The following is a 15,453-nucleotide window of genomic DNA, read 5'->3' as shown; positions in this document are numbered from 1 at the left end:
AAAACAGTATGAGTGGGGATTCCCCACACAAGTTTTGTTTCAACTCCAAGTTTTTCAACCAGACTGTTTTTTTTAGCTAACCTCCGTTTTTTAGGAGCCAATCAGAGACCTCGGAGCTTGGAAGATGGAGAAAAAAAGGTTTAAAGTGATAAGCAATTACGAGCGGGGATTCCCCACTGGTTTCTGAATTGCCTTACGTTCCTTGGTACCTTTCCAGAGCATGTACCTATGGATTTGGGGAGATTACGTTCCATGGCACCTTTCCAGAGCATGTACTTGACGATGGAGAAAAAGGGTTAAAGTGATTAGCAATTACGAGCGGGGATTCCCCACTGGTTCCTTAAATTGCCTTACGTTCCTTGGTATCTTTCCAGAGCATGTACTTGACAATGGAGAAAAAGGGTTAAAGTGATTAGCAATTATGAGCGGGGATTCCCCACTGGTTCCTGAATTGCCTTACGTTCCTTGGTACCTTTCCAGAGCATGTACTTGACGATGGAGAAAAGGGTTAAAGTGATTAGCAGTTACGAGCGGGGATTCCCCACTGGTTCCTGAATTGCCTTATGTTCCTTGGTACCTTTCCAGAGCATGTACTTACGATAGAGAAAAAGGGTTAAAGTGATTAGCAAATACGAGCGGGGATTCCCCACTGGTTCCTGAATTGCCTTATGTTCCTTGGTACGTTTCCAGAGCATGTACTTGACGATAGAGAAAAAGGGTTAAAGTGATTAGCAGTTAAGGTAACCTCAATGGCATTTGAACAGTGTTGTCAATTTAAAATAGAGTTTAACATTATAGTATACTAAAAAGTTGATACTAATAGGGATATAGATGGCAAGAAAAGAACTTTAATAATGGATAGCTTTACTTCTTCGATGTGTTCTGTATAATACACAAGTGGCGTTTGAACAGTGTTGTCAGTTTAAAATATGGTCTAACGTTATAGTATACTAAAAAGTTGATACTAAGAGAGATGTAAATGGCAAGAAAAGAATTTTAATAAAGAAATTCAGAACAATCCTTAGAAATCCTTACAGATCAAGTTGTGAGTTATACTTGAGTATGAACCATATTGTATAATAAGCACCAACGACCCTAACCACCAGGGACTTCAACCCTCCATAGGTCCCCTATCCCCAAACTCGAAGGGCGCCCCCTCCCTCCAACTTTTTGGCCCCGCCCCCCCTCCCCATTTTTTTTTAACATGATATATTTTTTCAACTTTTTTTGTTTACATGTCTTCGAATGAGATGAAACATACTTAAATTCAGTAGTGTTTTGTCGTGGTTTAACTTGTCACAGTTACATTCTCTTGATTTTTCAAAGTTCATTTTGTATTTCTTTTATTGAAATGCAACAGTTGGAATACTTTAGTAGTGTCTTGTTGTGCTTTACCTTGTCACAGTCGCATTCTCTTGATTTTTCAAAGTTCGTTTTGGATTTCTTTCCTTGAAATACAATAGTTGGAATTTTTCAGTAGTGTTTTGTCGTGGTTTACCTTGTCACGGTTATATTCTCTTGATTTTTCAAAGTTAATTTTGGATTTTTACATTCTCTTTATTTTTCAAAGTTCATTTTAATTTCTTTCGTTGAAGTTCAAGAGTTGGAATATTTCAGTTGTGTCTTATCATGGTTTACCTTGTCAGATTTACATTCTGTTGTTTTTTCATATTTGATTGTGATTTTGATTTTTTTCGTTGAAATGCAACAGCTGTAATATTTCAATAGTGTATTATTTTGCTTTAACTTGTCACAGTTACATTATATTGATTTTTTTCAAGTGTTATTTGTTATTTATTCACTTAAAATGGAAGAGTTGGAATATTTAAGTAGAGTTTTGTTGTGCTTTACCTTGTCACAGTTACATGCTATTGATTTTTCAAAGTTCATTTGGAATTTCTTTCCTGAAATGCAAGAGTTTGAATTTTTCAGTAGGGTTTTATCGTAGTTTACCTTGTCACAGTTACATTTTCTTGATTTTTCAAAGTTCAATGTGGATTTCTTTCCTTGAAATGCAAGAGTTGGAATATTTCAGTAGTGTTTTGTCGTGGTTTGCCTTGTCACAGTTACATTCTCTTGATTTTTCAAAGTTCATTTTGGATTTCTTTCCTTGAAATGCAAGAGTTAGAATATTTCAGTAGTGTTTTGTCGTGATTTACATTGTAACAGTTACATTCTCTTGATTATTCAAAGTTCATTTTGGATTTCTTTCGTTTAAATGCAAGAGTTGGAATATTTCAGTAATGTTTTGTCGTGGTTTTCCTTGTCACAGTTACATTCTCTTGATTTTTCAAAGTTCATTTTGAATTTCTTTCCTACGTACCTGCGCGTACGTAGGAAAGAAATTCAAAATGAACTTTGAAACATCAAGATAATGTAACTGTGACACGGTAAACCAGGACAAAACACAACTTAAATATTCCAACTCTTGCATTTTACGAAAAAAATCCAAAACGAACTTTGAAAAAATCAAGAGAATGTAACTGTGACAAGGTAGATCACGACAAAACACTTCTGAAACAATCCAACTCCTGCATTTCAACAAAAGAATTCCACTATGAACTTTGAAAAATCAAGAGAATGTAACTGTGACAAGGTAAAGCACTACAAACCACATTTCAATGAAAGAAATCCACAATGAACTTTGAAAAATCAAGAGAATTTAACTGTGACACGGTAAACCACGCGAAAACACTACTGAAATATTCCAACTCTTGCATTTCAACGAAAGAAATTCAAGATGAACTTTGAAAAATCAAGAGAATGTAACTGTGACAAGGTAAACCACGACAAAACACTACTGAAATATTATACATCTTGCATTTCACTAAAGAAATCCAAAAAGAACTTAGAGATATCAAGAGAATGTAACTATGACAAGGTAAACCACAACAAAACACTACTGAAATATTCCAACTTTTACATTTCAAGGAAAGAAATTCAAAAATGAACTTTTGAAAAATCAAGAGAATGTAACTTTGACAAGGTAAACCGCAACAAAACACTACTGAAATATTCCAACTCTTGCATTTGAATGAAAGAAATTCAAAATGAACTTTGAAAAATCAAGAGAATGTAACTGTGACAAGGTAAAGTACAACCAAACACTACTGAAATATTCAAACTCTTGCATTTCAACGAAAGAAATTCAAAATGAACTTTGAAAAATTAAGAGAATGCAACTTTGACAATGTAAACCACGACAAAACATTACTGAAATATCCCAAATCTAGAATTTCAACGAAAGAAATCCATAAAGAACTTTGAAAAATTAAAAAAATGCAATTGTGAAAAGATAAATAACATCCGATCACTACGGAAATATTGCAACTCCTGCATTTCAACCAAAGAAATCCAAAATAATCATTAAGATTTTACGAGAATGTAACTGTAACAAGGTAAACCACGATGAAACACTACTGAAATCCTCCAACTCTTGCATTTCAACGAGAGAAATCCAAATATGAACTTTGGAAAATCAAGAGAATGTAACTGTGGCATGATAAACCATGACAAAACACTACTGAAATAATCCAACTCTTGCATTTCAATGAAAGAAATTCAAAATGAACTTTGAAAAATCATGAGAATATAACTGTTACAAGGTAAACCACGGCGAAACACTACTGAAATAATCCAACTCTTGCATTTCAATAAAAGAAATTCAAAAGGAACTTTGAAAAATCAAGAGAATGTAGCTTTGACATGGTAAACCATGACTAAACACTACTGAAATATTCCAAATCTTGCATTTCAACGAATGAAAACCAAAAATGAACTTTGGAAAACTAAGAAATATAATTGTGACATGGTAAAGCATGACAAAACATTACTGAAATAATCCAACTCTGGCATTTCAACGAAAGAAATTCGAAAATGAACTTTGAAAAATTAAGAGAATGAAACTGTGGCAAGGTAAACCATGACAAAACACTATTGTAATATTCCAACTCTCGCATTTCATCGAAAGAAATTCAAAATTAACTTTGAAAATCAAGAGAATGTAACTGTGACAAGGTAAACCATAACAAAACACTACTGAAATATTCCAATTCTTGCATTTCAACGATAGAAATCCAAAACTGAACTTTGAAAAATCAAGAGAATGTAACTTTGACAAGGTAAACCACGACAAAACACTACTGAAATTTTCCAACTCTTGCAATTCAAGGAAAGAAATCCAAAATGAACTTTGCAAAATCAAGAGAATGTAACTGTGATAAGGTAAAACACGACAAAACAGTACTGAAATATTCCAACTCTTGAATTTCAAGGAAAGAAATCCAAAAAGAACTTTGAAAGATCAACAGAATGTAACTGTGAAAAGGTAAACCATGATAAAACACTACTGAAATATTCCAACTCTTGCATTTCACGAAAGAAATTCAAAATCAACTTTGAAAAATCAAGAGCATGTAACTGTGACAAGGTAAAGCACAACAACGCACTATTTAAATATTCCAACTCCTTCAATTCAACGAAAGAAATACAAAATTAACTTTAAAAATTCAAGAGAATGTAACTGTGACAATGTAAATCAAAGGGAGACAGTATTTAAATATTCCGACTCCTTGATTTAACTGAAAAAAATCGAAAATGAACATTCAAAAATCAAGAGAATGTAAAAATCCAAAATGAACTTTGAAAAATCAAGAGAATGTAACTGTGACAAGGTAAACCACGACAAAACACTACTGAAATATTCCAGCTCTTGCTTTTCATGGAAAGAAATCCAAAACTAACTTTGAAAAATCAAGAGAATGTAACTGTGACAAGGTAAACCATAACAAAACACTACTTAAATATTCCAACTCTTGCATTTCAAGGAAATAAATCCAAATGAACTTTGAAAAATCAAGAGAATGCAACTGTGATACGGTAAACCACGACAAAGCACTACTGAAATATTCCAACTCTTGCATTTCAAGGAAAGAAATCCAAAGTGAGCTTTGAAAAAATCAAGAAAATGTAACTGTGACAAGTTGACCAACGATACAACACTTGAAATATTCAAAATCTTGCATTTCACGAAAGGAATTCAAAATGCTCTTTTAAAAATCAAGAGGATGTAACTGTGACAAGGTAATTCAGAACACAAAACTACTGAAGTATTCCAACTCTTTCATTTCAAAGAAATCCCAAAATAAACTTTGAAAAATCAAGATAATGTAACTGTGCTTAGGTAAACCACGACAAAACACTACTGAAATATTCCAGCTCTTGCCTTTCAAGGAAAAAAATCCAAAATGAACTTTGAAGGATCAAGTTAATGTAACTCTTAAAAGGTAAACCATGATAAAACACTATTGAAATATTCCAACTGTTGCATTTCACGAAAGAAAAATTCAAAATGAAATTTGAAAAATCAAGCGAATGTAACTGTGTGAAGGTAACCACGACAATACATTACTGAAATATTCCAACTCTTGCGATTCACAACACAAATTCAAAATGAACTTTGAAAAATCAAGAGAATGTAAAAATTCAAAATGAACTTCGAAAAATCAAGAGAATGTAACTATGGCAAGGCAACCCATGACGAAACACTACCGAAATATTCCAAATCTTGCATTTCAATGAAAGAAATACAAAATGAACTTTGAAAATTAATAGAATGTAAATGTGACAAGGTGAACCATTACAAAACACTATTGAAATATTCCAACTCTTGCATTTCAACAATAGAAATCCAAAAATGAACTTTGAAAAATCAAGAGAATGCAACTGTGGCAAGGTAAACCACGACAAGACACTACTGAAATATTCCAACCCTTGAATTTCAAGGATAGAGATTCAAAATAAAATTTGAATGATCAAGAGAATATATCTGTGATATTATAAGACAATTCAAAACACTAATGAAATAGTCTCCGAGTTGAAATACAAGGCAAAGAATCCAAAAAGCAAACTACAAAATATCAATACATAGTAAGTGTGAAAAGGTACACCACGAGAAAACACTACTGAAATATTCCAACTCTCGCATTTCACGAAAGAAATTCAAAATGAACTTTGAAAAATCAAGAGCATGTAACTTTGACAAGGTAAAGCACAACAATACACTACTGAAATATTCCAACTCTTGCATTTCAACGAAAGAAATCCAAAATGAACTTTGAAAAATCAAGAGAATGTAACTGTGACAAGTTAAGGCACGAAAAACCACGAATGCAACTTCCCGTGTCTTTATCATCAATGAAAGAAATCCAAAATGAAATCTTAAATATAAAGAGCCTTTTAACATCAAAAAGGATATTACAAAAATCCAGTATATTTGACTGTTACATTGCCCACACTGCTAGACCACTACTGAAATATTCAAACTCTTGCATTTCAAGGAAAGAAATCCAAAATTACCTTTGAAAAATCAAGAGAATGTAACTGTGACAAGGTAAACCAAAACAAAACACTACTGAAATATTCTAACTCTTGCATTTCAACGAAAGAAATCCAAAATGAACTTTGAAAAATCATGAAAATGTAACTATGACAAGGTAAACCACGACAAAACACTACTGAAATATTCCATCTCTTGCATTTCAAGGAAAGAAATCCAAAATGAGCTTTGAAAAAATCATGAAAAATGTAACTGTGACAAGGTAAACCACGATAAAACACTATTGAAATATTCCAACTCATGCATTTCACGAAAGAAATTCAAAATGAACTTTAAAAAATCAAGAGAATGTAACTGTGACAATATAAACCATAACAAAACACTACTGAAATATTCCAACTCTTGCATTTCAACGAAAGAAATCCAAAAATTAACTTTGAAAAATCAAGATACTGTAAGTTTTACATGGTAAACCACAACAAAACACTAATGAAATATTCCAACTCTTACATTTCAAGGAACGAAATCCAAAATGAACTTTGAAAAATCAAGAGAATGTAACTGTGACAAGGTAAACCATGATAAAACACAATTGAAATATTCCAACTCTTGCATTTCAAGAAAGAAATTCAAAATGAACTTTAAAAAATCAAGCGAATGTAACTGTGACATGGTAAACCATGACAAAACACTACTGAAATATTCCAACTCTTGCATTTCAACGAAAGAAATTCAAAATGAACTTTGAAAAATCAAGAGAATGTAAAAATCCAAAATGAACTTTGAAAAAATCAAGAGAATGTAACTGTGACAAGCTAAACCACGACAAAACTCTACTGAAATATTCCAGCTCTTGCATTTCAAGGAAAGAAATCCAAAACTAACTTTGAAAAATCAAGAGAATGTAACTGTGACAAGGTAAACCAAAACAAAACACTACTGAAATATTCTAACTATTGCATTTCAATGAGAGAAATCCAAAATGAACTTTGAAAAATCAAGAAATTGTAACTATGACAGGGTAAAGCACGACAAAACACTACTGAAATATTCAAATTCTTGCATTTCAAGGAAAGAAATTCAAAATGAGCTTTGAAAAATCAAGAGAATATAACTTTGACAAGGTAAATCACGATAAAACACTATTGAAATATTCAAAATCTTACATTTCTCGATAGAAATCCAAAATGAACATTGAAAAATCAAGAAAATGTGACTTTGAAAAGCTAAAGCACAACAGTACACTACTGAAATATTCCAACTCTTGCATTTCAACAAGAGAAATTCAAAAATTAAATTTTACAAATCAAGAGAATGTAAATGTGGCAAGGTATAGCACAAAAAAACAATACTAAAATATTCCAACACTTGCATTTCAAGTAACGAAATTCAAAATGAACTTTGAAAAATTAAGCGATTGTAACTGTGACAAGGTAAACCACGATAAAACACTACTGAAATATTCGAACTCTTGCATTTCACGAAAGAAATTCAAAATGGACTTTGAAAAATCAAGAGAATGTAACTGTGAGATGGTAAACCATGACAAAACACTACTGAAATTTTCCAACTCTTGCATTTCACGAAAGAAGTTCAAAATGAACTTTGAAAAATCAAGAGAATGTAAAAATACAAAATGAACTTTGAAAAATCAAGAGAATTTAACTGTGAAAATTTAAACAAAGACAAAACACTACTGAAATATTCCAACTCTTGCATTTCAAGGAAAGAAATCAAAAATGAAATTTGAAAAATCAAGTTAATGTAACTGTAACAAGGTAAACCATCACAAAACACTACTGAAATATTCCAACTCTTGCATTTAAACGAAAGAAATCCAAAAATGAACTTTGAAAACTCAAGAAAATGTAACTGTGACAAGGTAAACCAAGACAAAACACTACTGAAATATTCAAACTCTTTCATTTCAAGGAAAGAAATCCAAAAAATGAACTTTGAGAAATCTATAGTATGTAACTTTGAAAAGTTAAAGCAAAACATAAGACTACCTAAATATTCCACCTCATGCAGTTCAAGGAAATATATCCAAAATGAGCTTTGAAAAATCAAAAGAGTGTAATTTTGACTAGGCATAGCACGACAAAAAACTATTGAAATATTCCAACTGTTGCATTTCAACGAAAAGAAATACAAAATTAAATTTGAACAATCAAGAGAATGTAACTGTGTCAATGAAAACCGTAAAAAAACACAACTGAAATATTCAAATTCTGGAAATTCACAAAAGAAATTCAAAATGAACATTGGAAAATCCAGAGAATGTAAAAAACAAAAATGAACTGTGAAAAATCTAGATAATGGAGCCGTGACAAGTTAAACCATGAAAAAACAATATTGAAATATTCCAACTCTTGAATTTCAAGGAAAAAAAAATCCACAATGAACTTTGAAAAATCAAGAGAATGTAACTCTGACAAGGTAGACCATAACAAAACACTACTGAAATATTCCAACTCTTGCATTTAAACGAAAAAAATCCAAAAATGAACTATTGAAAAATAAAAAGAATGTAACTGTGACAAGGTAAATCACGACAAAACACTACTGAAATATTCTAACTCTTGCATTTCAAGGAAAGAAACTCAAAATGAACTTTGAAAAATCACGAGAAAGTAATTGTGAGAAGGTAAACCACGATAAAACACTACTGAAATATTACAACTGTTGAATTTCAAGTTAAGAAATCCAAAAATGAACTTTTGAAAAATTAACAGCATGTAACAATGAGAAGGTAAACCACGATAAAACACTACTGAAATATTCCAACTCTTGCATTTCATGAAAGAAATTCAAAATGAACTTTGAAAAATCAATAGCATGTAACTTTGACAAGGTAAAGCACAACAAATCACTACTGAAATATTCCAACTCTTGCATTTCAACGAAAGAAATCCAAAAAGAACCTTGAAAAAAATGAACCGAATGTAAGAGTGACAAGTTAAACCATAATAAAAAACTACTGAAATATTCCAGCTCTTAAAATTGAACGAAAAAAAAATTCACAATGAACTTTCAAAAATTAATAGAATGTAACTGTGACATAGTAAATCACAACAAAACAGTACTGAAATACTCCAACTCTTGCATTTCAACGAAAGAAATTCAAAATGAACTTTGAAACATCAAGAGAATGTAAAAATCCAAAATGAACTTTGAAAAATCAAGAGAATGTAACTGTGACAAGGTAAAGCATGACAAAACACTACTGAAATATTCCAACTTGAGCATTTCTAGGAAATAAATCAAAACTCAACTTCGTAAAATCAATAGAATGTAACTGTAAAATTGTAGACCACAACAAAACACTACTGAAATATTCCAACTCTTGCATTTCAATGAAAGAAATCAAAAATGAACTTTGAAAAATCAAGAGAATGTAACTGTGACACGGTAAACCACGACAAAACACTACTGAATTTAAGTATGTTTCATCTCATTCGAAGACATGTAAAAAAAATAGTTGAAAAAATATATCATGTTAAAAAAAATCAAAAAAAATGGGGAGGGGGGGGGCCAAAAAGTTGGAAGCAGGGGGCGCCCTTCGAGTTTGGGGATAGGGGACCTATGGAGGGTTGAAGTCCCTGGCGGTTAGGGTCGTTGGTGCTTATGATCCATGATGGTTCATACTCATGTATACCTCACTACTTGATCTGTAAGGATTTCTATGGATTGTTCTGAATTTTTTTATTAAAATTCTTTTCTTGCCATCTACATCTCTCTTAGTATCAACTTTTTAGTATACTATAACGTTAGACCATATTTTAAACTGACAACACTGTTCAAACGCCACTTGTGTATTATACAGAACACATCGAAGAAGTAAAGCTATCCATTATTAAAATTCTTTTCTTGCCATCTACATCTCTCTTAGTATCAACTTTTTAGTATACTATAATGTTAAACTCTATTTTAAATTGACAACACTGTTCAAATGCCATTGAGGTTACCTTAACTGTTAATCACTTTAACCCTTTTTCTCTATCGTCAAGTACATGCTCTGGAAAGGTACCAAGGAACATAGTGCATATCAGGAACCATTGGGGAATCCCCGCTCGTAACTGCTAATCACTTTAACCCTTTTTCTCTATCGTCAAGTACATGCTCTGGAAAGGTACCAAGGAACATAAGGAAATTCAGGAACCAGTGCGGAATCCCCGCTTGTAACTGCTAATCGCTTTAACCCTTTTTCTCCATCGTCAAGTACATGCTCTGGAAAGGTACCAAGGAACGTAAGGCAATTCATGAACCAGTGGGGAATCCCCGATCATAATTACTAATCACTTTAACCCTTTTTCTCCATCGTCAAGTACATGCTCTGGAAAGGTACCAAGGAACATAAGGCAATTCAGGAACCAGTGGGGAATTCCCTCTCGTAATTGCTAATCACTTTAACCCTTTTTCTCCATCGTCTAGTACATGCTCTGGAAAGGTGCCATGGAACGTAATCTTCTAAAATCCATAGGTACATGCTCTGGAAAGGTATCAAGGAACATAAGGCAATTCAGGAACCAGTGGGGAATCCCCGCTCGTAACTGCTCATCACTTTAACCCTTTTTTTTCTCCATCTTCCAAGCTCCGAGGTCTCTAATTGGCTCCTAAAAAACGAAGGTTAGCTAAAAAAAAACAGTCGGGTTGAAAAACTTGGAGTTGAAACAAAACTTGTGTGGGGAATCCCCACTCATACTTTTATCTTTTTTGCAATGTTTAGGAACCGGAGGGGAATCCCCGCTCGCTTGGAAAGGTACCAATGAAAGGCAAGCAAAACTCTCTCCCATCCCTCCAAAAATATTTTATTCAGAGATTTCTTGTTAAAAAATTATCCAATCACTAATTAGAATCAGTCACACTCCTATTATTCAAACATTAAATATTATCGTTCATAGTGTCAAATTTGCGAATTCCTTATCCCTTTTTGCAAATGTCGATCAAACAATTCCGATTGTAAAAGCATGTTTAATCACGTTGCTGGAAAGGTATCCATAAGTACATACTCTGAAAAGGTGCCAAGGAACGTAATCTCCCCAAACACGTCAAATTGTTTCCATGTGCAATTGATATCAATAGCAATAACCAGTCTTTTAATCTGCCTTGGAAAGGTGCCACGGAACGTAATCTCCCCAAATAGCACCGGAAGGAACGTAAAGGGAGCAAAATGGTACTTAGATCTCTACTGTGCACGCTTATAAAAAATATATATAACGCTCAAACATATAGTCTACCCATGACCATTTTTAGGCTTTTTATAGTGGTGTTCCTTGTAAAAAAAAAACAACGGTCAAACATATAACGTCCACCCATGATCGTTTTTAGGATTTTTATTATGGTGCACGTTTATAAAAAATATATATAACGCTCAAACATATAAAGTCTACCGTTGACCATTTTTAGGCTTTTTATAATGGCGCACCGTTGTAAAAAAAACAACGGTCAAACATATAACGGCCCCCCATGATCATTTTTAGGCTTTTTATAGCGGTGCACCCTTGTAAAAAAAAAAAAAAGAAGTTCAAACATATAACGTCCACCCATGATCATTTTTAAGCTTTTTGTTATGGTGCACACTTGTAGAAAAGCATCGTAGCATTGTCAGTCCCAAAATAGTTAAGTTAAAAAAGCTTACTCCCCTCCCCCAAGAAAAAGTCTTTATTCTGGTTCCTGTCTGACTGCACTTTTTAGCTGTGCATTGTAATTTTTACAGATTGCACTAAAAAATTAAGAACAGTTTTCAAACAGATAGCTGTCTCTTCGAAAACTTCGAAAATACTATTCTCTGTAAACTTACAAGTTTACAGGTCTCATGTAAACTTACAAAAACATACAACATTTACAGAACTTACAAAACATCAACATGTCCGTAAAAAACAATATAAATAAAATGAAACCCAAATAAAACATGGCATAAGCCCTTTTGTAATATAAACATAAGATAAACATGCCATAAACCATGATATAATGTAACGTAACATAACATGACATAAACAACATAAATTTAACATAAACAAAACATTTTACAAAACATAAACCTACAAAAACGTGACATGTCCTTTTGTTTTTGATATTATGATATGACCTCTGCAATTCAAGTTGGTTTGGCCACTTTACTTTGCCTTTGTAGGAAAACAGATGTCAAATTGTTAAGACGTCATAAAATTTATATTGTACTATGATATTATGGGTAAAATAATTTTTTTGTTTAAAACTCGAATGTATGTGTTATCTACGTAGGCTCTCGACCTTCAGACGTTGCTTTCTCTGACGTAACCACTGGAAGTGACCTAGGACCCGGTATTGAGATATCAGATCTCCCATTATCCACTCCACGGAAACGGGATTCTGCGTCATCTACTGCCTCTATCGCTGGAAGTTCAATACGTGAAGGGGACTCGAGGTAAGTTACAAATATCGATATTATCTTATTCTTATACACCTCGATTCACACCTGATAAATATTATTTCTTTGACTGGTAGCATAACCATTTGACCGGACAGATACTCGTTTCAGACAGAAACGGGTAGCATATAGCACTATCCGACAGAAAAAAAATAACTCATTCGATCATCTAGTTTTACTTGTACTTCATCTAATGTGGCAGATGGGGGCAAGTCCTCCTGACCAATGGATTGTAATGGTATTACAGCTAACGGTTCTTGGCTGGGGAGTATTTATAACCTTGAGGATATAGATACAAAATGCCATGAGACATGTTATTCCCCGAGCGCTGTTATTTCTATCATTATGTTGAGATATTTATATTCAGTTTTTTAATTAAAAATGAAATACGTGGAAATGATGACCCACTAATTTATTTTTAAATTTCAGACACCCTACTTTTGTATGTATATATATATATATATATATATATATATATATATATATATATATATATATATATATATATATATATATATATATATATATATATATATATATATATATACAATGTTTCTGGTAGCATTCCTCCCAGGGAATTCCCAGGCCCCTATATCGAAACCCCTCTTTTTTGTCAATAAGTATTTGAATGTAATTTTTTACGATACAAAAAAGAATATTTCTGCAATAAGAGATATCATCCCGTCGCACCCAAATTACAAGCTTAGTCCAAGCACATTCTTGAGAACGAAGGGTTTCAGGCAGAACTATTTTATTTTGTTTGAAATATTCTATTTCAGCTTTATTTCAACATTAGGAGCGAATGCAGAAATACAAGCCTTTACTTCCTCTTAAACATGGTTTTCTCACTGTAAAGTTTTTTTTTATAATTTTAAATCGATTAGTATTGTAGCATTTTTATTTGGTAGCATTTTGGCCTGTCTTGCCCAAATTGTGGTTCTGCGGCACAATATGGCAAAAAACACCCCTGCTATGACGTAATCTCCTTTAATAATACCAAAGGGCATTAGAACGTTCAGTTCCATTCGAATGAGCTTTCTTCGGATATTCAAGGAACATTAGCTCCATACGATCACCCCTGAAAAATTAAAATAAATATGTATCGTAAACATCATTCTCGGGGGGAAGAAATTCTGCTTTTTGTAGAGGGGAACTAGAAACCTCTGTAAAATAGTTCTTTGATATGCTGAATGGGGTAGTTTGTGGTGGGGTAGTTTCCACCAATATCACTCCTTTTTCGGGGGATTTTTCCCCCTTTCGCAAAATCAGGAAAATAATTTCAGGCACGTAACTTTCGGTTGGATAACTTTGTACATACTGAACTTTACGTGTTTAGAATCACCATAAAAAGTCAATTTTTTGGTACATTTAGTGTAATTAAAACTCTTTTTTCAGAGTTTGGGCTGCTGTTAGCAACAGTTGTTCCTTACTTTAGTTTGCTACAACGAACAGATTGATTAACTGGAAATTCTGTTCCTGTCAGTTATCTAAATTTTATTGCTCTTAGTTTGCTGTTGGACAGATGGTGGCTAACCGAAAATTTTAAGATATTTTAATTTTATGGGGGGCACGCTGCTGGAGCTAAATCATGCAAAATAATCTTGTGTCTAGCCAAGTTGATGTATTATCCGGATTGAGTAGCAACTCGTATTTACAACCAAAACACATGGTTTTTTTTAAGCTTCTTTATTTTATGTTAACTTTGACGTTTGACAAAAAAAAAGGGAAAATGTGATTTTAAAAATAACCGGGAAAACGAGGGTAATTTTCAGTCAGTGGACAAAAATAAGCGAAAAGAAAAATACTGATATTTGGCAAGTACCTCCATCAAGCTGTCCTCGATACTCCCCCCAAAAGAACTAAGCTTTTGAAGTGAACTCAAACAGAGCAGAAGAAACACTGAATTAAAAAAAAAAACAAATAACAAGCCAGAACAAATGAAAGACTATTCACAAATTATATTGGGCAAGAATTCTCCGCTTATCGATTAACTTAGCTTGCCTATTGGCCTGATTTTATTAATTTACTTGGTTTACTCGTTTACTTGGTTATTTTTTTTTAATTATATTTTCTTGTTATTTTTTTAAATATTTAGACCCTTTTTTTGTCAAGCGTCTTGCGTATAACTTTTTGTCAAACGTATTAATGATAATTTTGATCTGCTTCATTTTCGTATTTTTTTTCTTGTTCTTTTTTTTGCATCCTTTTTTAATTTTTTTTTTTAAAGATTTTTAATGATTACCTTAAAATGGTTTTGCGACCTAGATTTATCTAAGGGTCTCAGTTACTGAAAAGTACCATCTTTGATCATTACACAATTCAGCTTTTCCCTGGTACAAATATTCAAGGGAAGCGTAAACTGCTTTAATAGCAGTTAAGCTACACCCCTGATGGTGACAGGATGTACAACATTGTGCTGATGACCCACTTTACTTTGTCGATTATTCAGAATGTTAATCACAATGTGATTCAGGATAAAAGAAGGTATAAAAAACCCTACCTTTGTGATTTTGGATTTTTATGATTTATTTCATAACTTATTAACTTGATTAATTTATGAATAAAACGTAGTATGGTTTTGTATGAGTTTAGAATTTTGTTTTTATGTGAATCCAAATTTTATCATTTTCAGTTTAATTAATGTATTTTTTTCAATTTTAGACGGGGGCAGTAGATCCTACTTTTTCTTGAAGTAGAAGGAAGT

The 15,453-nt window shown here is 32.6% G+C and overlaps 1 protein-coding gene across 1 annotated transcript in view; it reads left to right on the top strand.

Moving 5' to 3' along the window:
- Positions 1-15,453, top strand: part of LOC148940502 (uncharacterized) — a 50,477-nt gene that overhangs the window by 20,503 nt on the left and 14,521 nt on the right. Inside the window, exon 2 of the mRNA XM_089105181.1 lies at positions 12,584-12,746. Within this exon, the coding sequence (XP_088961307.1) occupies positions 12,584-12,746 (163 nt within the window). The remainder of the gene's footprint in view (positions 1-12,583; positions 12,747-15,453) is intronic.

The sequence above is a fragment of the Artemia sp. Qi Xiang Cuo genome, chromosome 19 (genome assembly GCF_049724085.1).
Source record: "Artemia sp. Qi Xiang Cuo chromosome 19, ASM4972408v1, whole genome shotgun sequence".
Classification (NCBI taxonomy): domain Eukaryota; kingdom Metazoa; phylum Arthropoda; class Branchiopoda; order Anostraca; family Artemiidae; genus Artemia; species Artemia sp. Qi Xiang Cuo.
Note: the sequence above shows the minus strand (reverse complement) of the source record. Positions and strands in the feature narration are given on the sequence as shown.